Source organism: Enhydra lutris, unplaced genomic scaffold (assembly GCF_002288905.1).
Source record: "Enhydra lutris kenyoni isolate GAN:26980312 unplaced genomic scaffold, ASM228890v2 scaffoldscaffold74, whole genome shotgun sequence".
NCBI lineage: Eukaryota > Metazoa > Chordata > Mammalia > Carnivora > Mustelidae > Enhydra > Enhydra lutris.
The window spans coordinates 6,493,553-6,515,363 of NW_019154158.1; the positions used below are offsets into that span (position 1 = coordinate 6,493,553).

At 55.7% G+C, this 21,811-nt stretch overlaps 2 protein-coding genes across 3 annotated transcripts in view; one reads left to right on the top strand and one right to left on the bottom strand.

Annotated features, from left to right (window-relative positions):
* LOC111160156 (integrin subunit alpha 7) overlaps positions 1–18,367 on the top strand; it is a 19,388-nt gene extending 1,021 nt beyond the window's left edge. Inside the window, exons 2-25 of one of the 2 annotated variants that reach the window (XM_022523030.1) lie at positions 3,515–3,642; positions 3,744–3,823; positions 4,956–5,211; positions 5,721–5,852; positions 7,123–7,330; positions 7,416–7,609; positions 7,973–8,061; positions 8,193–8,320; positions 8,430–8,525; positions 8,677–8,738; positions 8,881–9,050; positions 9,490–9,639; positions 10,304–10,419; positions 10,903–11,095; positions 11,179–11,259; positions 11,365–11,444; positions 11,588–11,662; positions 11,806–11,908; positions 12,450–12,626; positions 12,801–12,932; positions 15,555–15,668; positions 15,876–15,974; positions 16,063–16,188; positions 18,137–18,367. In XM_022523030.1, the coding sequence (XP_022378738.1) occupies positions 3,515–3,642; positions 3,744–3,823; positions 4,956–5,211; positions 5,721–5,852; positions 7,123–7,330; positions 7,416–7,609; positions 7,973–8,061; positions 8,193–8,320; positions 8,430–8,525; positions 8,677–8,738; positions 8,881–9,050; positions 9,490–9,639; positions 10,304–10,419; positions 10,903–11,095; positions 11,179–11,259; positions 11,365–11,444; positions 11,588–11,662; positions 11,806–11,908; positions 12,450–12,626; positions 12,801–12,932; positions 15,555–15,668; positions 15,876–15,974; positions 16,063–16,188; positions 18,137–18,367 (3,220 nt within the window). Of the gene's footprint in view, positions 1–3,514; positions 3,643–3,743; positions 3,824–4,955; positions 5,212–5,720; positions 5,853–6,142; positions 6,263–7,122; positions 7,331–7,415; positions 7,610–7,972; positions 8,062–8,192; positions 8,321–8,429; positions 8,526–8,676; positions 8,739–8,880; positions 9,051–9,489; positions 9,640–10,303; positions 10,420–10,902; positions 11,096–11,178; positions 11,260–11,364; positions 11,445–11,587; positions 11,663–11,805; positions 11,909–12,449; positions 12,627–12,800; positions 12,933–15,554; positions 15,669–15,875; positions 15,975–16,062; positions 16,189–18,136 lie in introns of both variants that reach the window. The other variant, XM_022523031.1, reaches the window with a different exon arrangement.
* A 994-nt stretch (positions 18,368–19,361) lies between these two features.
* LOC111160221 (methyltransferase like 7B) lies at positions 19,362–21,204 on the bottom strand. The gene is given in 2 exon segments (XM_022523130.1): positions 19,362–19,598; positions 20,633–21,204. Coding segments are annotated over 2 exon segments (735 nt in total). The 5' UTR covers positions 21,131–21,204.
* Between the last annotated feature and the right edge of the window lie 607 nt (positions 21,205–21,811).

Below are 21,811 nucleotides of genomic sequence, written 5' to 3' on the forward strand. Positions count from 1 at the left end.
CAGAGAGAGACCCAGGAGGGATGCTGGCCAGGTTGTTCCCCTTCCTCCTCCAGGTCTAGGAATCTCAGCAGTGGGGGAAGGCAGGGAGGAGTGAGGGGCAGAGGACAATTCTAGTTATTTTCTAGTCATGGGAGATGGATACATAATGTGTGGGGCCTGTGTCTGTCATGTTTCTTGTGCTCTTGGCTCTGCTACATGTATGATTTTAGAAAGAGAGACAAGGGGAAGAAAGCTTCCCACCCTCTCCTGCCAGGGGGCTTTTCTCTCCTAGGCTGGTGCCTAAGCCACACTAAGTGTCCATTAATGGGATCAATGCTGTCCACTGGGACTGTCTTCTCCCCCATACTATTGGCTTGGAGGCAGAGGACAGGAGATCATTTCTCTTCCCTTGCTTGCTTGAGGAGGAGGGGTAGCTCTAATCTTCCTTTTTCCATTATCCCTGTCATCAGGGAGCATGGTCAGTGGTCCCCCAAACTTTGGGAGAGATAGAAAGCAACTGACTTCATCTCTTCCTCAGCCTTCCATCTGCTTCCTACCTCATCTCTGTCTCCCTCCCTCCCTTCTTCCCCCATCTGCCAGAGTTCCAGGACTGGAGGCCTTTTTAGGACATGCTGAACTCTCTGAGCTATTTCTAGGCAAATTCTAGGTTATTTTTAATAGCTTGGTCTCTTGTTATTTCCCCCTCCTCTCTGAAGGTGGCCCCTGGTTCGGTCTCCCTGAGCCAAGCTGGGGGCTTTCCCCGAGGAGCCTGACTGCCTAACCCTGCTTTTGCTCCAGCAAGGGGGTGCCCCGCTGCCTCGTGGCACGTGAGAGACCAGGTTCCTTGCTCGTTGGGTCTCTACCTTTTGAGTTGCCAGTTGCCTTCACCAGCATCCACCGATTGAAAGAAAGGCTTCACCCATTTTGATGACTTTCAGTCTTGCCCCTGATGAGACCTTGAAGTCTAACCTTTGCTCTGTAGCTTCAGCCTCCTTTATATCTTTCAGTTGTGAAATGGAGTTTTGATAGTATATATGATAGTACTATCAGATAGAGTTGTAGGATTTAAGGGTTCTTAGTATATACAAAACCCTTAGAATAGCACAAGGCCCAGAGGGAGTGCTATGAAAGTGTTAGCACCGTGGTTCTCCTATTGTGCTCCGCTGAGCTAGGGAATAGCTTCAGTCCTTACTGAAAACCTGGATCCAAAGGCTTGGCTGGATCACCCTGGTTGAGTCAGCCTTCAGGCCAAGCACCCTCCCCAGAGGGCCACCCAGATTGAGAATCAGGAAGGGCAGGCCTTGGGTCAGAGCCCTGGAGTGTGTGCAGAATCGGGAGGTGCGGTGGTAGTGGGCTACTCCTTTGCTTCCACTTAGCCAGGCCCCCTGGGAATCCCGCTGCCCCCAGCTGCAGACATGATGGTGCTTTTGTAGGCAGTGGCTGCAGCTGTGGCTCCTGTTCTGTCCAGAGGCCCGGGTGGCTGGGGTTGGTCAGAAAAGTGTGTGGCTGGGGCAGAAATGGAGAGACTAGAGAAGCTGTGTGTGGGAACTCTTGTTCCAGGAAGAGTGGGCTGGTCTGTTCTCTACTGAGAGTGAGGTTAGCCGTATGTATGCACACCAGCTTCTTCCCTCCATAGGGACCCTTTTCCTCCAGCACCCTCCCTACTCTAGACCTCTACGGGAGATGTGAACCCTGAATACTGATACTAGCTTCTCCTGGTGCTTAGCTATGTGCTGACCAGCGGAGGTGACGGGTGAATAAGAGAGCCCCAGTCCTCCAAGAGATGGCCATTTCTGAGTTTGGAGGTAGGGGGGATACTCCGGACTTGTCTGAAGGTTGGCCATACCACCTGGTTTCCTTTTCTGTGTGGGGTACCCTCCCCTCCCCTTCCTCCTGTTCTTTTCCTGGAGTGGCCTGTCATAGTGTTCTGGAGATGGCCCGTCATTAGGTATGGTGGAAAACGCATGGGTTTTGGAATTAGGCAGGTGTGGATTTGAATTCCAGCTTCCTACTTAATGCATCTCAGTGGGTTTCCTCAACCGAAAGACAGGAAAAGAATCCTCACATAGGATTGTCGTGAAGCTTCAGTGAGAGAATGCATGTAAGTTGCCTAGCCTAATGTCTGAACATTGGGTGGAGGGTGACCAACGTTAGTTCCTCATATCCCTGGCATCTAGCCTAGGGCCTGACCCATAGTAGGTGCTGGATACTATTACTTCCTGGTCTCGCCAGTGCCTGACACGGGGCCTGGCAGATGATAGGTTCTCAATACATAGCTGTTAATGAAAGCTGAACGCATGCCCTCTTCCTTGCTGCTCCCTGCCCCCTCCTTTCTCTGGACACTGGCTCTGATGCGGGATAACAGCTGCTAAGAGACCAGAGCTGTGGGAAGGGAGAGTGGCTCTGTGCCCTTCCCTCCCCCTCAGAACTGGCACAGTGCCCCGTAGATGCCTGTCTGCAGTATTGCTGGACACAACTTCAGGCCTTGTCCCCCAGAAAGGGAGATGGAGGAAAAGAGTGTGGGACAGAGGCCTCCAGGTCTGCCTGCTTCCACTTTTGAGTCTGTCCTTCTGTGAAGAGAGATCCTTGTAGTCAGCTGGGTGCCAGTCACCTCACCTTACCCCTTCCTTCACTCCTGGCCTGCGGTTCAGCCCCAGGAGACCCAGGCAGCCTCCATTCCCAGCATAGTCCTCCCTTGGGGAAGAAGCCTTGGCTGTGATCATGGAAAATTGTCCTGCCAAGAAAGTTGTAGCTGGGAAAGCATCTGGGGGGAGGTAGGAGAGGGGACAGGGTGGGGGCAGGGAGGGTGGGAGGAAAGGGGAAAATCATGGATGTGGGGAAGTATGAGCAGAAAATGGGGATAGGATTGGGGACAGATGAGAAACTTGCCCCTACCTCTATGCCAGCTAGAGTGACAGAGAGAATCCCAGGCTGGCAATGTTGCAGGGGAGATGGGGTCTCTGATGGGTCCCTGATGAAGGGTTGGGGGACAGACCCATATCGACCCCTTTGCTTGGCCTCTGAAACTGGTCCCTGGGTCACCTCGTGGTGCCAGTCAGGGCCCCTGTTACTTTTGCTCTCAGCATTCTTGGTATTTCTGGGAGGGCTCCAACTGGACTGGGTTTGGGGAGGAGGGCAGAGCCTGAGGTTGGGGCCAGGAAGTGGATAGGGAAGGCCTGGTCAGGAACAGGTGCTGGGAACAGGCGGTTGTTTCAAACTAGCTGCGCTGGCCAGGCCACTTGGTTTGGCGTGCATGTGTGTATCTACAGTGCACATGGGTCCTCATCCAGATAGTATGTGCATATGTAATGTGATGATTGTGTCGCCAAGTGTATTAATTTGCCTTTGCCAGGACTCGGGGAAACTGACTTCCGGCCTTCCTCCTTAGTTCTTTTTTTTTTTTTTTTTAATATTTAAGTTTTATTTTTTCCTCCTTAGTTCTTAACATTGGCTTGGTTCAGAGGGGTCAGGTCTGGGCTACACTGGGGAGGCACAGCGCTCTGGATGCTAACTCCGCCCCCGCCCCATTGTGCAGGCTACTGGTGGGCGCTCCACAGGCGCTGGCTCTGCCTGGGCAGCAGGCGAATCGCACTGGAGGCCTCTTCGCTTGCCCCCTGAGCCTGGAAGAGACTGACTGCTACAGAGTGGACATTGACCGAGGAGGTGTGGACCCCGTGGGGCTGGGGAGGGAGCATGGCCCGGGGAGGGCAGGAGAGGACTTGGCCTCCTCTTCCCTCTCCTCATTCGCGCTGTCCTGCCTCCAGCTGATGTGCAGAAGGAGAGCAAGGAGAACCAGTGGTTGGGAGTCAGTGTTCAGAGCCAGGGACCTGGGGGCAAGATTGTGGTGAGTACCGCTCTTTATGACTGTATGCAGGGGTGGGGGGTGTGCGCGTGATGGTGTGTGCGTGTGCACAGGTGTGCTTATAGAACACAGGCTGGCGTGTGGTATGATGGCCTGATTCCCAGGACCAAAGGTATAAGACATAGTGCCTGTCCTTACAAAGTTAAAACCATCTAAGCATCCATCTATACATTTGTCAAACTCTTACTGAGAACCTTTTAAGCATCAGGCATTGTACTATTTACTGAGAGAGGAAACATAAAGATGGAGGAAAAGCCTGGTCCGTGGGTCACAAAGCCTACTGCAGAGTTCTGGAAACTCGTTCTCTGTTTTTATGTGTCTGTTTCTCCCTGTATCATCACTAATACATGAAAATACAATTAATAATCCGAGTCACTGTGGGAGCAGAATACGGTTAATGTTTTTTTAGATTTTTAAAATTTTTATTTATTTGACAGAGTGAGATAGAGAGAATGTATGGGGGAGGGGGAGAGGGAGACGCAGACTCCCCACTGAGCAGGGACTCTGATGCAGGCTTCATCCCAGAACCCTGAGATCATGACCCCAGCCGAAGGCAGATGCTTAACTGACTGAGCCACCCAGGCGCCCCAGAATATGGTTAATGTTAAGTGAGCGGTACAGTCTCCAGTATGTGAAAGTCCAAAGGAGGAGTAGTGAGAAAAGCCTCCTGCGGGGGGAGCAGGGGGTGGAGGGTAGAGTTCAGCCAGCCTTTCAAGAATAAGCAATGCTTCAAGAGTGGAGAGGGGAGGAAGTTCTTCGCAGGCAAAGTGGTGGCACTGACAAAGGTCCAGAGCCAGGAACAGCTTGGCATGTTGGGGATAGGCCCATAGGGCGTGATCACGGAGGCACGAGTGCCCTGTGCTGGCTTGGTCTCTGGGGGTCCAGGCAGAATGTGGAACAAGGCGTCTTCCTACAGCGCAAGGCAGTGAGTGCAGATGGGACAAGTATGTGTATATTGCCTAATGCTAGGTGGGGTGGGGGGTGGTCCCCAAATGACGTGTATGTGTCCATGCGCTTGCCAAACGTCTCATGTGCGCTGTGTGGCTCTGGCCGGTCACGGCCCACATGGGGCAGGGTGTGGGGGGGCATGACCCTGCGTCGCCTCCTCCCACAGACCTGCGCGCACCGATACGAGGCTCGGCAGCGGGTGGACCAGATCCTGGAGACCCGGGATGTGATCGGTCGTTGCTTTGTGCTAAGCCAAGACCTGGCCATCCGCGATGAGCTGGATGGTGGGGAATGGAAGTTCTGTGAGGGGCGCCCCCAGGGCCACGAGCAGTTTGGGTTCTGCCAGCAGGGCACAGCTGCTGCCTTCTCCCCCGACAGCCACTACCTCCTCTTTGGGGCCCCGGGAACCTATAACTGGAAGGGTGAGTCATTCCTCAGGGAGGGGACAAGGGAACCAAAATGTCCTCTGACCTCAGAGGCGGGATTGGGGGGCAGCACGTGGCCAAGCATGCCCACACATTCCCTGCCACGGCACCCTGGGGCACCGCCACGTCTGCCAGCCCCCTCACGCCAGCACACACACACACACACACACACACACACACGGGGGTGTCTCCTCTCCTTCCAATGGCCGAGTGTTCCCCACCAAGCCAGCATGAGCCCCCACACGCACGGCTGGGCCTGCTTGCTCCAACACCTCAGCCCCACCGCGTCACTCTCATTCCCGGCTCCGCACGCCACCGCTGGCTGAGCTGACACTCGGTGAGTGGGGTGGCGAGTCTGTGGGACCAGAAGCTTGGGCTGGGCCAGGGGCAGCGAGGGGGCTGCAGAGGAGAGGAGGGGCTTCCCCGTGTGCCTGTGGAGCCAGCGTCTGGCCTGAGAGGGGCTCCTCGCTCCCCCGTCCTGGGCACTAACAGGTCTGTCCTTGCAGGCACTGCCAGGGTGGAGCTCTGTGCACAGGGCTCAGCGGACCTGGCACACCTGGACGACGGGCCCTACGAGGCGGGGGGTGAGAAGGAGCAGGACCCCCGCCTCATCCCAGTCCCTGCCAACAGCTACTTTGGTAGGGACCCCTCCCTGGCCCAGGGCTGCTCTAACCCTCTGCTCCTCTTTCTTGTCCTCCCTCTCCACACTCCCATCCTTCTGTCTCTGTCTCTGTCTCTGTCTCTCACCCTTTCTCTCTCTGTCTTTCTGTCTCTGATTCTCATCTCCCTGGTCTCTTTGTCTCTCTCATATTCTTTCTCTCCCTCTTCCTCTTCTACTGCCTTCTTCTTGCCATTATGTCTGGCTCTGTCTCCCCATTCTGTGGCCCTTCCTCCTTCCCTGGTGTGTCCCCCCACCTGCCCCCCGCAGGGTTGCTCTTTGTGACCAACATTGATAGCTCAGACCCTGACCAGCTGGTGTATAAAACTTTGGACCCTGCTGACCGGCTCCCAGGACCAGCCGGAGACTTGGCCCTGAATAGCTACTTAGGTTTGTAAGCTCCCACCACGTCCCCCTGGGCCCTGTGGGCTTGGCCTGGTCTCCCTTCCTCTCCTGTCCTGCCCTCACCAACACACACCCAGGGAAAGACATATTGGGCCCAAATTTCAAAGAAGCGCTAGGCCCAGTGACCAGGCCTGAGAAGATGCCCCAAGGGGGGATGGCCTAGGGGGCTGTGAACAGGGGTCTCCATGGAGAAAGAACCAAGTGGGCTGAGACTGTACTGGAAAAGGAGAGTAGAGCTCTAGTGGGACTTTCCCTGAGAGATGGATGGTGGGCACATGCCAGAGAAAGGTCTGTCCTTGCTGGTAAGTCTCTTTCATTGTCTCGCCTGCAACCCTCTGCAAAGGGGAGGAAACCAGGCCTGGGAGATGTTTGGGTGAATCAAGTTCTTTCCCACTGCCCCTTCTCTCCCGTTTATCCATGTGAAGTCTTCCTCTCCCTGTGAGCATGGTGGGAGGAGGGGGCAAAGAAGGTGCATCCGATGGGGCTGGGGCCTCCTGGGTGTGCAGAGGGGAGAGCAGCTCCCTGGGGGATCTTAGGCGTGGTGCCCTGCTCTGCTCTTGCCCAGCGGGCCGGACTTCCTAGCCATTGCCTTTCTCTTTGTTCCCCAGTCCCCGAGGCTGATCTCACTGCACTTCTTGTGCCAAACTCCAGTTTCTGGGCGTGGGAGGACAGCCAGGCCCCTGGAGGGGGAGGCAGAGCAGTCTAGCTGTGCTGGTGATAACTTGGAGGGCACCCTTACCTTTTTGCTACAGACCTGTGAGGAGGGAGTGGAGTGGGGGGAGCCCAGACACACCTTGGCTCCTGAGTCTTTCAGGGAGGGCTCACTGCTAAGTCACCCCACTCAGGTTTCTCCATTGACTCGGGGAAGGGTCTGATGCGTCCAGAGGAGCTGAGCTTTGTAGCAGGGGCCCCTCGTGCCAACCACAAGGGTGCTGTGATCATTCTGCGCAAAGACAGTGCCAGCCGCCTGGTGCCTGAAGTTATGCTGTCTGGGGAACGCCTGACCTCTGGCTTCGGCTACTCGCTGGCTGTGACTGATCTCAACAATGATGGGTGAGAGTGGCCACAGGGGAGTGGAGCCTGGGAGAGGCTGGGGAGGAGCCACACTGACTGTCTCCGTCTCTCCGTCTCTCCCTAGCTGGGCAGACTTGGTAGTGGGCGCCCCCTACTTCTTTGAACGCCAAGAAGAGCTGGGGGGTGCCGTGTATGTGTACCTGAACCAGGGGGGTCACTGGGCTGGGGTCTCCCCTCTCCGGCTCTGTGGCTCTCCTGACTCCATGTTCGGGATCAGCCTGGCTGTCTTGGGGGACATCAACCAAGATGGCTTTGCAGGTGTGATTGGGAACTGGAAAGCCTTGGGGGAGGGAGGGGCAGCGGCAGGGGTGGGGAAGGGCCTCAGAGGTCCAGGGAGATACCTTCTGAGGGCTCTGGGACAGAAGCAATCTGGGCTGGCGTCATCTTGAGCTTTACCAGCTGTGTGACTTGGGTCAAGTGAACTTTCTGAGCTGGTAATGTCTGCAGAGAGTAGCTAAGAGGCTTAAAAATGATGTGTGCAAGGTGCCCAGGACTTAGTAGCCTCTCAGTAAAATAACAAACATATTATATAGAACTGAGTGACTGAGGGAAAGTTAGGGTCTGGATGACCAACCCCCACCCCCCACCCCAAGTCTGACTACCTTTTTCCCATACCCACAGATATCGCCGTGGGGGCTCCCTTTGATGGGGATGGGAAAGTCTTTATCTACCACGGGAGCAGCCTGGGGGTTGTTGTCAAACCTTCCCAGGTGAGGGGGTTCGTTGGGATGAGGTGTGGGGGAGAGTGGGTGTGGGGGGAGTTAGGGGGAGCACAACAGCAGAGGGCAGGGGGTGGAGCTGGGGGTGCCGCTGTGGGGGAGCTGATGGTCTGGTCCCGCAGGTGCTGGAGGGTGAGGCTGTGGGTGTCAAGAGCTTCGGCTACTCCCTTTCGGGGGGCCTGGATGTGGATGGGAACCATTACCCAGACCTACTGGTTGGCTCCCTGGCTGACATGGCTGTGCTCTTTAGGTGAGGTCCTCTGTCTCCTCTGCCTCAGCCTCTCCCTCCCTGAGGCCCGTGCCTCTCTTTCCCTGCCTCAGAGTCTCATGTTCCTTGTGCTCAACTCCCTGTTCCCCAGGGCCAGACCTGTCCTTCATGTGTCCCACGAGGTCTTCATTGCTCCCCGAGCCATCGACCTTGAGCAGCCTAACTGTGCTGCTGGCCACTCGGTCTGGTGAGGCGGGGCCCGAGGGAGGCAGGGAGCTTTCAGGGCCCACTTCTCCCACTCTCCCTTTCCCTGCCCAGTGTGGGGCTGCAGCTGGGGTGGCAAGGAGGCGCTGGCCGGTCAGCCTTGCCTGGCTCAGGAGTTCCCCTTGCCCCCACAGTGTGGACTTGAGGGTCTGTTTCAGCTACATTGCCAGCCCCAGCAGCTACAGCCCTATTGTGGGTGAGTGAGGTCCCACTGCTACTTCCCACTTGGGTTTCAGGGTGGGTCACTCTGAGGTGGAGAGAAGCGAGTCTCAGAGATGGGGTCAGATGAGAGCAGTTCCCCAGCTCACTGGTTCCTCTCTCCTTTCCACACGCCACAGCCCTGGATTATGTGTTAGATGGAGACACAGACCGGAGGCTCCGGGGCCAGGTCCCCCGTTTGACCTTCCTGAGCCGTGGCCCAGATGACCCCAAGCACCAGGCCTCAGGCACTGTGTGGCTGAAGCACCAGCATGACCGAGTCTGTGGAGACACCATGTTCCAGCTACAGGTGGGCCCTGACCCCTTGGCCTCTGTGAGTCATTGTCATTGCATGATTTCTTCTCTTTGATTCCTTTTAGCTTCCTCCCTAACATGTTCACACTTCATTCTTTGATCTCAACTTTTGGGAATCTTCCCTTCTGGGCTGACCTCCTTCTCACCTGCTGCCTTCTGTGTCTTCTGCCTTCTGTGTCCAGAGTATAAGTTCTGTCCTACCTGGAGATGGAGACGGCAGTTTCCTTTGTCACACCTGGTCCTCAAAGCCCTGGATCCTGGTCTCCTCCCTTTTCCACCCCAGTTGCTCTCCCTCCCCCTCACTCTGGTCTCTACCTCTCTCTCTTAGCTTCTGACAGCTCTTGACAGCTCTTGACAGCTTTCAGAATCTGTCCTAGGTCTGGCCAGCGCCTGAGGATTGTTCTAGTATGCATGTCCATCTTTCCTGTTCCCAGGAGAATGTCAAAGACAAGCTTCGGGCCATTGTGGTGACGCTGTCCTACAATCTGCAGACCCCACGACTTCGGCGACAGGCTCCTGGGCAGGGGCTTCCCCCAGTGGCCCCCATCCTCAATGCTCACCAGCCCAGCACCCAGCGGGCAGAGGTGAGCATGGGTTCTGGCTTAGCTCAGGAGAAGGAGCTGGAAGGAGTAATGATCATCATCCCTCACAGTGACAAGCATTCATAGCTTCCAGAACTCTTTCACATGCTACCCTAGCAGTTCCTCACATCTCTAGGTGCTGTGACAAGTAGATCACAACATGGTAAATAGCTCAAGTGATCACATGTTCCTCGTTCGAGGGGACACTAATCCTCCATTCCATGCATTCATTCAGGGGCCTGGGCTGACGGGGATCTGCCATCTTCAGACATGGCCTCCAAGGTCCTTAGGTCACCTCCATCCCTGTCAGTTGAAAGGGGGAGCGTGAAGCTCTTCTGGTCAGTCTGGAAGTGATGTCCTTCACTTCTTTTCACATTCGAAATCTGGAATCAGTCGCATGCAATGTTGGCTAGGGAAATGTGGTCTTGTCGTGGGCTGTTCTGCTGGCCTCTACCTTAGCATCATCCCTTGCTCGCTTCACTGAGGGCCACGTAGCTTAGGGTGGTTCCGTGACCAGCTCAGTGTCACACAGCTAGTAAGCAGCAGATCTGAGAGTCAAAACCCCCTTGCTTCGTCTTGTGATATGCCACCCCACTGTGTCCCATGGCGACACATTCACCTCTTGCCTCACCCCTAGGAATGACTCTCTCCTCGCCTCTCTCCCTAGATCCACTTCTTGAAACAAGGTTGTGGCGAAGACAAGATCTGCCAGAGCAACCTGCAGCTGGTCCATGCCCGCTTCTGTGCCCGCGTCAGTGACACGGAATTCCAGCCTCTGCCCATGTGAGGGGAAGTGAAGGGTGGCAGGGGTGGGGGTGGGAAGGCAAGAGATCAAGGAAGAGAAGGAAGCCCCCTTAGGAGGGCCAGGCCGAGGGAGGGCGGAGGCTGATAATTCAGAAGATGAGGGTCAACAATGGGGCCACAGAGTCTCTCTTGGCAAGGAATACACCTTCCCAGGATGTATAATGATAATGGTAACTCCTACCATTAGCTCCTCTGTGGATGGAGAACAGGGGCCTAGAGAGGTTAAGTTCCTTGCCCCAGGAGAGTAGGTAGAAGAACTTGGACCGGAACAGCGGTCTCCTGGTTCCCTGTCTGGTTCTCTCAAGTGTGGGAAGGCCTGAGGCTTGGACTGGTGGGGAGGGTGCTGCAGGGGAGCCAGTAGGAGGAGAGACCAGGGAGCGGAGGTGGGAGGGGAGGAGGCAGGAGAGGGAGAGGCAGAGGAAGGCGTTCAGATTTAGAGCGAGAGTGGGATCTGACCTCCAGGGATGCAGATGGGACAACAGCCCTGTTTGCCCTGAGCGGGCAGCCAGTCATTGGCCTGGAGCTGACAGTCACCAACCTGCCCTCGGATCCAGCCCAGCCCCAGGCTGATGGGGATGATGCTCATGAAGCCCAGCTCCTGGTCACCCTCCCTGCCTCTCTGCACTACTCAGGAGTCCGAGCCCTGGACCCTGCGGTGAGGGCCTGTGGCAGGGTGTGGTGGGGTTCCTCTGGGGCTCCGGTAACCCAGACTGACCTCTCCCTCTCTCCCCACTGCAGGAGAAGCCGCTCTGCCTGTCCAATGAGAATGCCTCCCATGTCGAGTGTGAGCTGGGGAACCCCATGAAGAGAGGTGCCCAGGTTGGCGTGTCAGCCTTATCCCTGTCTGAGTGCCTCTCTAAGCCCTGAGTCCTTCTGCACCCCCTTGCCTTCCCAGACTCTAATCGCTCTCCACTCTTGGCCTAGGTCACCTTTTACCTGATCCTTAGCACCTCAGGGATCACTATCGAGACCACAGAGCTGGAAGTGGAGCTGCTATTGGCCACGTGAGCCTGGGGCACCCGGCGGTGGTGAGGGGAAGGGCAGCTGGGTTGATGTCCACCTGGATGGGGCTCTGCTGTCTTCACCTGAGCCCTCGGGGTGGCACCTGTGCCCCGTTGCCCAATGTGTGCTCCTGCACACTTACCAGGATCAGCGAACAGGAGTTTCATCCCATCTCTGTCCGAGCGCTTGTCTTCATTGAGCTGCCGCTGTCCATCACTGGGTAAGCTCTGTCCAAAGGGGCACATTGGCCCAAGGGGTGGGCAGTACTACTCCCAAGCTCTGGCCTGGGCTCTGCCTCCTGGCCCTCCAAACAGCCAGGCCCCAGGCCTTCTCAGCGCCCCCGTTCTGACCCTTCCCCACCAGGGTGGCTATTCCCCAGCAGCTCTTCTTCTCTGGTGTGGTGCGGGGCGAGAGTGCCATGAAGTCCGAGCGGGATATAGGCAGCAAGGTCAAGTATGAGGTCACGGTGAGTGTTCTGGTGAGGCCCCTGGTCGGGCCCCTTCTTTCTTGGTGCAGAGAGAGGCTGAGACATGTTGCAAGGCTGTAGTTCTCCTATTATATGGCGGCATGATAGTCCAGTGAGTTCAAGGCCTCCCCTTGCTCCTGGACCTTGATTGTGGGCAGGTATTGGTGTTGGGACCTTGTCATGGTCATCTCTGTGTGGACATCTCAGTTGCTGGTCTGGGTAGGCCATGAGGGTCCTGGGAAGATTTAATATCAGGGGCTTTGGCTGAGGGATGGGGCCGAGGGGGAGGAGGACTGATGTCTCTCCTTAGAACTCTGCTCTTGTTTGGCTGGGGCCTCCCCACCCTCTCAGGGACATCTCCAGGCCTTCCTGGTTTTGGGGTAGGAGAGAATGATGCCTGGTGGGGTCTAGGATCCCAAGTCTTTGTTGAAATTCTGCTTCCGGGGGGCCGTCCCCTCAGCTCTTGTCCCCACTTTCTCTGCAGATCTGTGACCCACTTAGAAACAGAGTGCCCTCCCTTCACACTCCCTTCTGCCCACAGGTCTCCAACCAAGGCCAGTCGCTGAACACCCTGGGCTCTGCCTTCCTGAACATCATGTGGCCCCACGAGATAGCCAACGGGAAGTGGCTGCTGTACCCCATGCGGGTGGAGCTGGAGGGCGGGCAGGGGCCCAGGCAGAAGGGGCTCTGCTCCCCGAGGCCCAACATCCTCCAACTGGTGAGGCTTAGGCAGGGTGGTCAGGACCCCTGAAGCAGGGTGGAGGGGGGTTAGACCTCGGGAAGGATGTCGTGGGGGCTGTGGGAGGCCTGGGGGAAGGCAGTGGGGAGGAGATGCCGTCTTGGGATTGCTGCGTTCAGAGTGACACTCACTGCTCACATTCCCCGCATCCAGAATGTGGACAGCAAGGACAGGAGGAGGCGGGAACTGGAGCAGCCTGAGCAGGAGGAGCCGCCCGAGCCGCTGGAGCCCAGCACATCCTGGTGGCCGGTGTCCTCCTCCGAGAAGAAGAAAAACATCACCCTGGTGAGGGCAGGGCAAGCATGGGGCAGTCTGAACGAGAGGCGGGGGTGTTGGTGATGAGGATGCGGGGGGACAGGGAGTTTTAGGGTGCTGGGTATCCAGGAGGTTGACCCATTGACAGGCGTGATGGTCACATACCTGGAGTGAGTTGACAAGACAGTTTATATCACAACTGTGAAGCAGCTGCTGCAGCATGGGTTCCCCTGTGACCACCGAGTATTCACTCCAGAGGGGGGGTCTTGGCCAGCGGCCAGTTGGCCACACAGTCAGTTCCTTGTTTGGCACAGTTTTGTTCTTCAAGTGGATGTATTGAGCCAATGAGTATGCACTCTGTGCTCATCCCTCGTAGGATGGCGCTGGCCGTGAGTGTGGAGCGGACAGATTGTGGGTATTTGGCCTGGTTTCAAGGAGATGGAAACCCAGGTGTGGAAGGGCGGGCAATAGAAGGAGTCAAAGAGACTGTTGGTGGGAGGATGTGAACAGCTGGGCCAGGTCTGGTGTCGTCTGTCTGGAAGGGAGCTCCACTGTCATACCCTGTCTCTCGTGGGGGCCCTCAGCTCCCCTGCTGAGGAGAGCGTGGTGGGAGGCAACATGAAGGCACGTGGGGGTAGCGTAAACTTGCGTCATGGTTGGTTCCCTGTTACGGATATTGTCCTGCCTTCTCCACGTGGCTGATTTCCCCCTGAAAGGCCTCCCTTTCTAAGGAGAACTTGGAAATGGATTCTTTTACTTAAAATTACTTTTCGACAAACTGACCAAGGATTCTTGAACTGCTCGAAGGTGGCAAAATGAAAGACGATTCAAAGAACTCAAATGCTCTCAAAGCCCTCCTCCTGTACAGGAAGTGTGGTGCACATAACATAATATTTAGAAAAGATTTTATTTATTTATTTGACAGAGAGAGACACAGTGAGAGAGGGAACACAAGCAGGGGGAGTGGGAGAGAGAAAAGGAGACTTCTCTCAGGGCAGGGAGTCTGAATCTGATGTAGGGCTCGACCCAAGACCCTGGGATCATGACCTGAGCCGAAGGCAGATGCTTAGTGACTGAGCCACCCAGGCGCCCCTGTAACAATTTTTAGGCAGACTGGATCATCAGGTGGGATTGGGCCAAATGGATGTGGGTCAGATCTGGAAGGAGATGGGCTTATGTCCCTGGTCCCCCAGCAGCTCCTGGGACAGCCTCCACCTCCTTCAGTGGGTTTGGGCTTACCATAGGAATGCACAGACCTGGATTCAAATACCTGTTCTACCGCTTACCAACTTGCCAGCTGTGCGAACTGAGCCAGGTCACTTGGCCTCTTTTTTTTTTCTTTTAGAGAATTTATTTTTGGGGTGCCTAGGTGGCTCAGTGGGTTAAGCCTCTACCTTCAGTTCAGGTCGTGATCTGCTCAGCAGGGAGCCTGCTTCCCCCTCTCTCTCTGTCTTTCTGCCTGCTTACGATCTCTCTCTGTCAAATAAATAAAATCTTAAAAAAAAAAAGAATTTATTTTTAAGGGGCGCCTGGGTGGCTCAATTGGTTGAGAGTCTGCCTTTGGCTCAGGTCATGATCCCAGGGTCCTGGGATTGAGCCCTGCATTGGGCTCCCTGCTCAGCAGGTAGCCTCCTTCTCCCTCTCCCTCTACTGCTCCCCCTTCTTGTGCTCTCTTGTACTGTCAAATAAATAAATAAAAAATCTAAAAAAAAAAAAAGAAAAAAGAATTTATTTTCAAGTAATCTCCACACCCAATGTGGGGCTTGAAGTCACAACCCCAAGATCAAGAGTCTCATGTTCCACTCACTGAGCCAGCCAGGTATCCCTCCCTCCTCTTTTTTTTTTTTTTTAAGATTATTTATTTATTTGACAGAGAGAGAGAGATCACAAGTAGGCAAAGAGGCAGGCTGAAGGGGAGGGGAAGCAGGCTCCCTGCTGAGCAGGGATCCTGATGTGATGTGGGATTTGGGGCTCGATCCCAGGACCTGAGATCATGACCTGAGCTGAAGGCAGAGGCTTAACCCACTGAGCCACCCAGGCACTCCCTTCCTTTTTTTAAAAGTGATTTCTTGGGCCAACATGGGGCTTGAACTCATGACCCCGAGGTCAAGAGTTATGTATGCTCTATGGATGGAGCCAGTCAGGTGCCCTGCACCTGGCCTCTTTGAACTTTAATTTCCTCATTTGGAAAATGGGGGGTGATGATAATATGCACCTTGCAGGACAGCTTTGATAAGTCCCTTGCAGATAGCAGGTGCTCAGTAAATGGGACTGTTGTTCTGTAACACAAGCATTAACTGGGGAAGCTACTCTGTTGTTGCTGTCAAATAAGAGACCTCCTCCCTGCTCCCCATGTATTCCAAGGCCAGACAGACCAGATTTGGGGTAGACTGCTCTTTTGGACCATGAGGTTAGTCTGGGAAGACTTTCTGGAGGAGGTGAGTTTGAGGTCGGGTGAGGAGAATGGGAGAGATAAGAGTGAGGAACAAGGGCAGTAGGGGGTCCAAGGTGTGGGAGCTCATGGACGAACGGTGTGAAGTCTCTGGGCAGATCCTGTGTCCATGTGAGCACCTATATCAGGGTGCTGGGCCCTGGGGAGGCTCAGTGGGCTGGGGCCAACTGGCTCAGAGCCCTGCCTGTCCTGGTCCCTAGGACTGTGCCCGGGGCACTGCCAGCTGCGTGGTGTTTAGCTGCCCTCTCTACAGCTTTGACCGTGCCGCTGTGTTGCATGTCTGGGGCCGCCTCTGGAATAGCACCTTCTTGGAGGTAAGAGCACCGTGGTTGTGGGGCTGGCATCTTCTTCCCCAGACCCACTGCTCTTTCTGCCTTCTCCTTGTCTGAATGCAGCACCCTCTTAACCCAAGACAGGAAGAAATGTCCTCTGTGTTGGGCACGATTCCACTTACAGTTTTGGGAGCTGGGGTGGGGGGCCCTGGAGCATTGAGAGAAGGCGGTCCTTCTCTGCTCCCGTAGGAGTACTCAGCTGTGAAGTCCCTGGAAGTCATCGTCCGAGCCAACATCACCGTGAAGTCTTCTATCAAGAACTTGCTGCTCAGAGATGCCTCCACAGTGGTGAGCTGCGGGCCTGGGCATGTTGGTGTGGGGAATCTCTTCTTTCCCTCTGCTCCAGCCCCTGTTCCCTTAACTCTTCATTCCCCAGATCCCCGTGATGGTTTACCTGGACCCTGTGGCCGTGGTGGCAGAAGGAGTCCCCTGGTGGGTCATCCTCCTGGCCGTCCTGGCCGGGTTGCTGGTGCTGGCGCTGTTGGTGCTTCTCATGTGGAAGGTGAGGCTTGGGGCTGGGGATGCTGGGCTCCCTTGGCTGGCTGCGGGCCTTTCATGCTACGCTTCTCTGTCCCACCTGCTCTCTCATTTCTTTGGCCCACCTGCACCAAACACTTGTATGTCCCAGGGACTCTGTTGGGCTCTGGATGATTCAGAGAGAAGTCAGATGCAGATCTGATCCTCTGGGAGTTGATAGTCTAGTGGGGGTGGCGAGCTCTGTAGGAAGGACCAGGCAGAAGGCACTAAGGCAGGAGAGAGCCATGGGAGTTCAGAGGTGAGAAAGCTGGAGATCATGGGGCTTAGCAGAAGGTGGGGTCATAGGATCTGGAGGTGGGAGATGAGGTGGGTGGGACCGTGGGAGGCAGAGCCATGGAGGTGGGGGAGTGGGGTCTGATTTAACCAGAGCATGGCAGGGAAGGCTGGGAAGGAAACTGTGACAAAGAAGACACAACAGCGCAGAGAACCTTCTCCAGGGACTGCCTCCAAGACTGAACTCAGACCCTCCATGTACCAGGCTCTACATGGAACCGTCTTCATACACACAGAGTGTAGACAGAATCCCGTTTGTGCCAGGGCTCCCACCCAAAAGCACACACATGCACATGTCAGTACGGGAATCACTTCCATCACCCATTGTCATACCCTGAACTGCATGCCATATTTGGGCTGTGGGGCACCATGCATGTCTTTGGGGCCCTCTGGAGAACTGCCCCCAGTCCTCCCTGGACCAGTTGCAGAGCACGAGTACTGTTTGGCCAATGTGAGTCATCAGCGAACTGGGCCCCTGGATGAGCTTCCCAAGTTCGGGAAACCTGGTCAGCCTTCGAGGAGGTTCATATTTTCATGAAACTGGCTCCAGAATCCCTGTTCCCTGCTTTCTTGGAAGGGGGACAGAGTAGATAAAGGCCCCATCTCTCCTGAGTCTTCCCATCCTCCACCTTTTTTGCTCCCCTCCGCCCTTGATATCCCAGTGTGGCTTCTTCCATCGGAGCAGCCAGAGCTCATCTTTTCCCACCAACTATCACCGGGCCCATCTGGCTGTGCAGCCCTCAGCTGTGGAAGCCAGGGGCCCGGGGACTGTGGGGTAATTGTGTGTGTGTGCATGTGTGTGTGTGTGTGAGTGTGTATGTATGCGTGTGGTGGAGCCCCCAGCATTCAGGGGACCAGGGTGAAGAAATGAGATTGCATGAGGGTGGTGTGAGCTCTAGGAACAGGGGTGGGAGGTCATTATAAAGGTGAGTATTCACAACCGGAGGCACGCGCAGCGGGTTGGCTGGGCTCATGTAGTGTGAGCATGTGGGAGTGCAGGAAGGTGCTGTGCATGGCTTCTCTGTGGGCATGAGACAAATGTGCAAGGACATGCTGTGCAGTCTGAGCATGTAGGAGCCTCAGGTGGCCCCGAGTGTGAGTATGCAAGGGACATATTTCCACCTTGGTATGGAAGGGCCAGCATCTTCATGAGGTAGGGAGGGGCGAGGCCACCCTATTCATGGACCAGAGGGCCCTGCCCCAAGGGAAATGCCATTTGGGTACATGGGATGAGTGTCTGGGGTTTGGAGGACTCATTCCCAGTAGGCAGGGGTCTAGAAAGCCATCATTTGGTCTCAGATCTTGTTTATGTTCTGGGGCATGCTGTTGGGTCTCTTAAAAGGCTTGAATGAGGTCAGTGGTCCTGCTGCTCCATCTTCAGCCCCCTCTTCCAGGACCCAAGGTAGAGGTCCTTGGTCCTGCATCTTTGGCCCCTCCTGGTCTTTCTCTGGCCACGCGCGAGGACCTGGGGGCCCGGCATGAATTGTGGCACCTGTGGGGGCCATGCACTGCACGGGACGCTGTCTGCCCCAGCTTCTTCCTGCTGCAGCGGTGGAGGCAAGGTGCTGGGCTGTGCTGGGCATCTGCCCCGGGGGCCTCAGCCCTGTAGGCTCCTCACATCTGGCCTGGGGTCCTTACAGATGGGATTCTTCAAGCGGGCGCGGTACCCCGAGGCCACTGTGCCCCAGTACCACGCGGTGAAGATCCCGCGGGAAGACCGGCAGCAGTTCAAGGAGGAGAAGACAGGCACCATCCTGAGGAACAACTGGGGCAGCCCCCGGCGGGAGGGCCCTGATGCGCACCCCATCCTGGCTGCTGATGGGCACCCTGAGCTGGGCTCCGATGGGCATCCCGTGTCGGGCACCGCCTAACACCCTGTGTCCCAGCCTGGCCCACGGGTCCCCTCCACCCTTTCCCCAGATATGGCTCCTTGGGGTGAAGAGGGTAGGGTGGGTTGTTGGCATCCCATCAGGATGGGACAGGATCTGCTTCCTCAGCGGCATAGGCATCTCCCCCTGCCAACAAGGAGCATCCCCCAGGACTTCCCCTTAGAACACTGTGAGATGAGGGTGGTAAATCAGGAATGGGATTGTGGGGTAGAAGGAGAAGGACAGTGATGTCCTGATGAAAACGTGGGAGAAGGGACCCTGATCCCTCCCTCTCCCATTCATCCTGTTTAACAGGACCCCGAGGACCTGTCCCCCGGAAAGTGCCTTAAGCCCAGAGGGTTGGGGAGGAGGTTGTGTTGCTGACTCAGGGGCTCTTCCTTCCTTAGTTTCGCCTCTCCTCTGACCTTAGTTTGCTGCATCAACCTAGTGGATTTTGTCTATTTATTAAAAAATATTTGAGGACAAAACTTCTGGCTTCTTTGCTGAGTGTTGCTCTCCCGCCTCCAGGGTCTCCAGGAGAGGACTGCTTCTCTGCACCCCCACAGCTCAGGACAAAGGTGGCAGTGGGAGGGAGGGCCGGGGGGGGCCCAGCAGGAGCACATGACTTTTGTGACCAGATCCTGGAGGCACATGGCTGTGGTCTCAAAGAGGAAGGGGACCCTTACTATGGGTACAAGGGAGAGGGACAGGGAACCACCTTAGCAGTGGGTGGGCAAAAATTGGGAGACCCAGTCTAGGAATTTAGGAATATAGGATATGACAGGATATTGCTTTCCTCCCTGTGGTCAGGTCAGGTTAGGAATAGAGCTTTTATACTTTGGAAGGAAGGATTGAAATTAGATGCCAGGCAGAGATGGGGGAAGGAAGGAGAGGGGCTGGTGGGGGGAATGGCTTCTCTGACTAGATCCCGCTCAGGAGAAGACAGGTTAGCCGGTGGGTGGGATTGCTCTGGCTGGAGGCAGGAATCTGGGAAGGGTTATTTCACAGCCTTTCCCATGATGTGGGGCCCAACAGGCAACCACTTGAAGGGAGGGGGCTGGTGTTCCATTTGGAGTTGAGAGAACTGGGCACTCTCGAGGTCCTTCCAAGTCTCTCTGGTGAGGCAGCAGCCATCCCCAATATGTTTCCAGGTGGGCTCTAAAACTTGCTGCCACAGAAAGGCTCAGCTTCCACGTGGCTCAGCCACATGCTCCCAGAAAAAAAACACTCCTCCCTGGGAGAGAAGAGAAAGTTAGCGTCACTTCTTTGCTCCATTCCACAACCTTCCTCCCACCTCACCTCCACCCCGCTCTTGGTGAAGTGGGGATTCCCAGGTTTATGAAGCACGTTATTCTGCTTCTGACTTTCTCTGTAGGCCCTGGCTCCTCCCCTCCCACTCAAAAGCGCATGTGAAGAGCTGCCCAGTGCGGGTGACGGGTGAGCCATCTTTAAAGGATGACTGAGGGACCGCCTAGCAGAGGGCAGATGGATGGGGAGCTGGAGAGAGAGGAGCAGAGATCTCACTGTAGACAGACGCTGTCTTCTGAGACTCAGACGCATACATCCAAACTTATCCTTTGGCCAACATCCTAGGGGAAACTTGCACCTGACTCATGACTAATACTGGGGTTCCTTCCGCCCTTCTCTCCTTGCTGAACCCTCTCTAGGTGATCTCATGCACCCCTGTGCTCTGAATTTACAGCTTGTGACTTCCACATCTTTCTCTGACTTCCAACTGCCTCTATGGCTTTCCTGCCTGCCTGTTTCAGTGGCACCTCAGACCTAACAAGTCCCAAATAGGTTTCTCTCATTTCAGCAACTGAGACTTCCCTCTACCCTCCCTCTTTCCCTCCACCAGTCACTCATGCCAGAAACCGGGAAACCGTCCGCAAATCCTTTCTTTACCCATCCCCAAATCATATGGATTCTATGGACTCTATTATCTCTATCCAGAACCCTTTTTTATTTTCCTCACTTCCCCACATCCTGCGTAATCCCTCAGATCTCAATGTAAACATCACTTTGTTAGGTGTCTCTGCCCCCGGGCCCCCGCAGCTGCTGCTTTAGATGGCTCTCCTGTGGGCTTCTACAGCACCCTATTCTATCCCTTGGAGGCCCGGTCATGTTCACTGTTGACCAGCAGGTGGCGGTGGATGGGTGTCTCACATGCTAGCACACCAGAGTCCCGATCCCAGAGCGGACCTGCGGCTGTCGCCTACCCCACAGCTGTCGCTTGCCCTACGCCCATTCCCTTTCCACGCTGCTCACCGGCCTCAGCACTCTGTGGACTTCCTGCAGGACCCTCTTCGGACTCTGCACGGAGCACAGCACCAGGGTGCTGACCACCACATCCATGCAGCCGTCCGCCAGTCCTTTCATGTCCTCTCCGGAAGCCACCATAAACTGTTCATACTGGAGGTGCCTGTTCTCCCCCATGCTCTTGATCAGGAACTTCTCAAAGTGGGGGTTTGGGTCCAGGCAGGTGATCCTGCAGCCTGCTGGGTAGAACTGGAAGTTGGTCCCAGTGCCGCAGCCCAGCTCCAGCAAGGACACCTTCCCGGAGGTTCCCGCAAGCCCCTTTATCTGGATGAAGAGCTGCTGTTTCTTACTCTCCATCTTGCGGTTGCACTTGGCCGTCAGTGCCGCCATCAGGTAGGGGAAGCACATTTTGCACAGGGGCTGCCAGCAGCCCAGCAGAGCCAGCAGGTGCAGGGGCAGCGTCAGGAGCAGCACCAGCAGCTGCAGGAGGCGGACAAGGGCATCCATGACTCGCCAGTTTGGAGCCAAGTTCTGCTGGGACACTGGCCTTTTCTCTGTCTCCAGTGCCACAGACGGGAGCCTCTCCCCCTCCTGGGTTGGGACTTTGTTCCCTGTGTCCTACTTGTCACCTTTCTCTTTGCCAGGGTACAGTGGGTGCATGGAATCCCTCCAGAGGGCACAGGTCCTACGGCCCCATAGTTTTCTGTGGAGTGAAGGGACAGGTGGCATTAGTGCCCTGAGTTCTGGGGCGCTGTGTGTTGAGGGTGAGGGTGTGCTGATCATTTCAGAGAGGAGTGGGAAGGGCAGAAGGGGATAGGTCTCAGATCGCAGCTTTGTGGGGACCAACCTGGGACGGGTCTGACTCATGGGCCTGTGCTGGCCTCATTCTGTCCCCAGAATCTGGTTATGCAAGCTGGGAAGTCTGGTTGGGTTCCCCTGGCACACCCCCAGCGTTCTGTAAACTGTAACATGCCTTTGCCCCAGATAGAAGCCAAGCACAGAGGATTCCGAGTAAGGCCAGATTGGTCAGGAGAAGGAGGGAGACTGCAGGTCAAAAGAAAGGCATTTTCTCAGCTGACTGGTGTTTATTATTGCATTCAAGACTGTACTGCCCCAGCAATAGAAGAAAAGAAGGGAGAAAAAGACAGCGTGGGGAAGAAGAATCAACAAGCCCGGATCCCATTATAA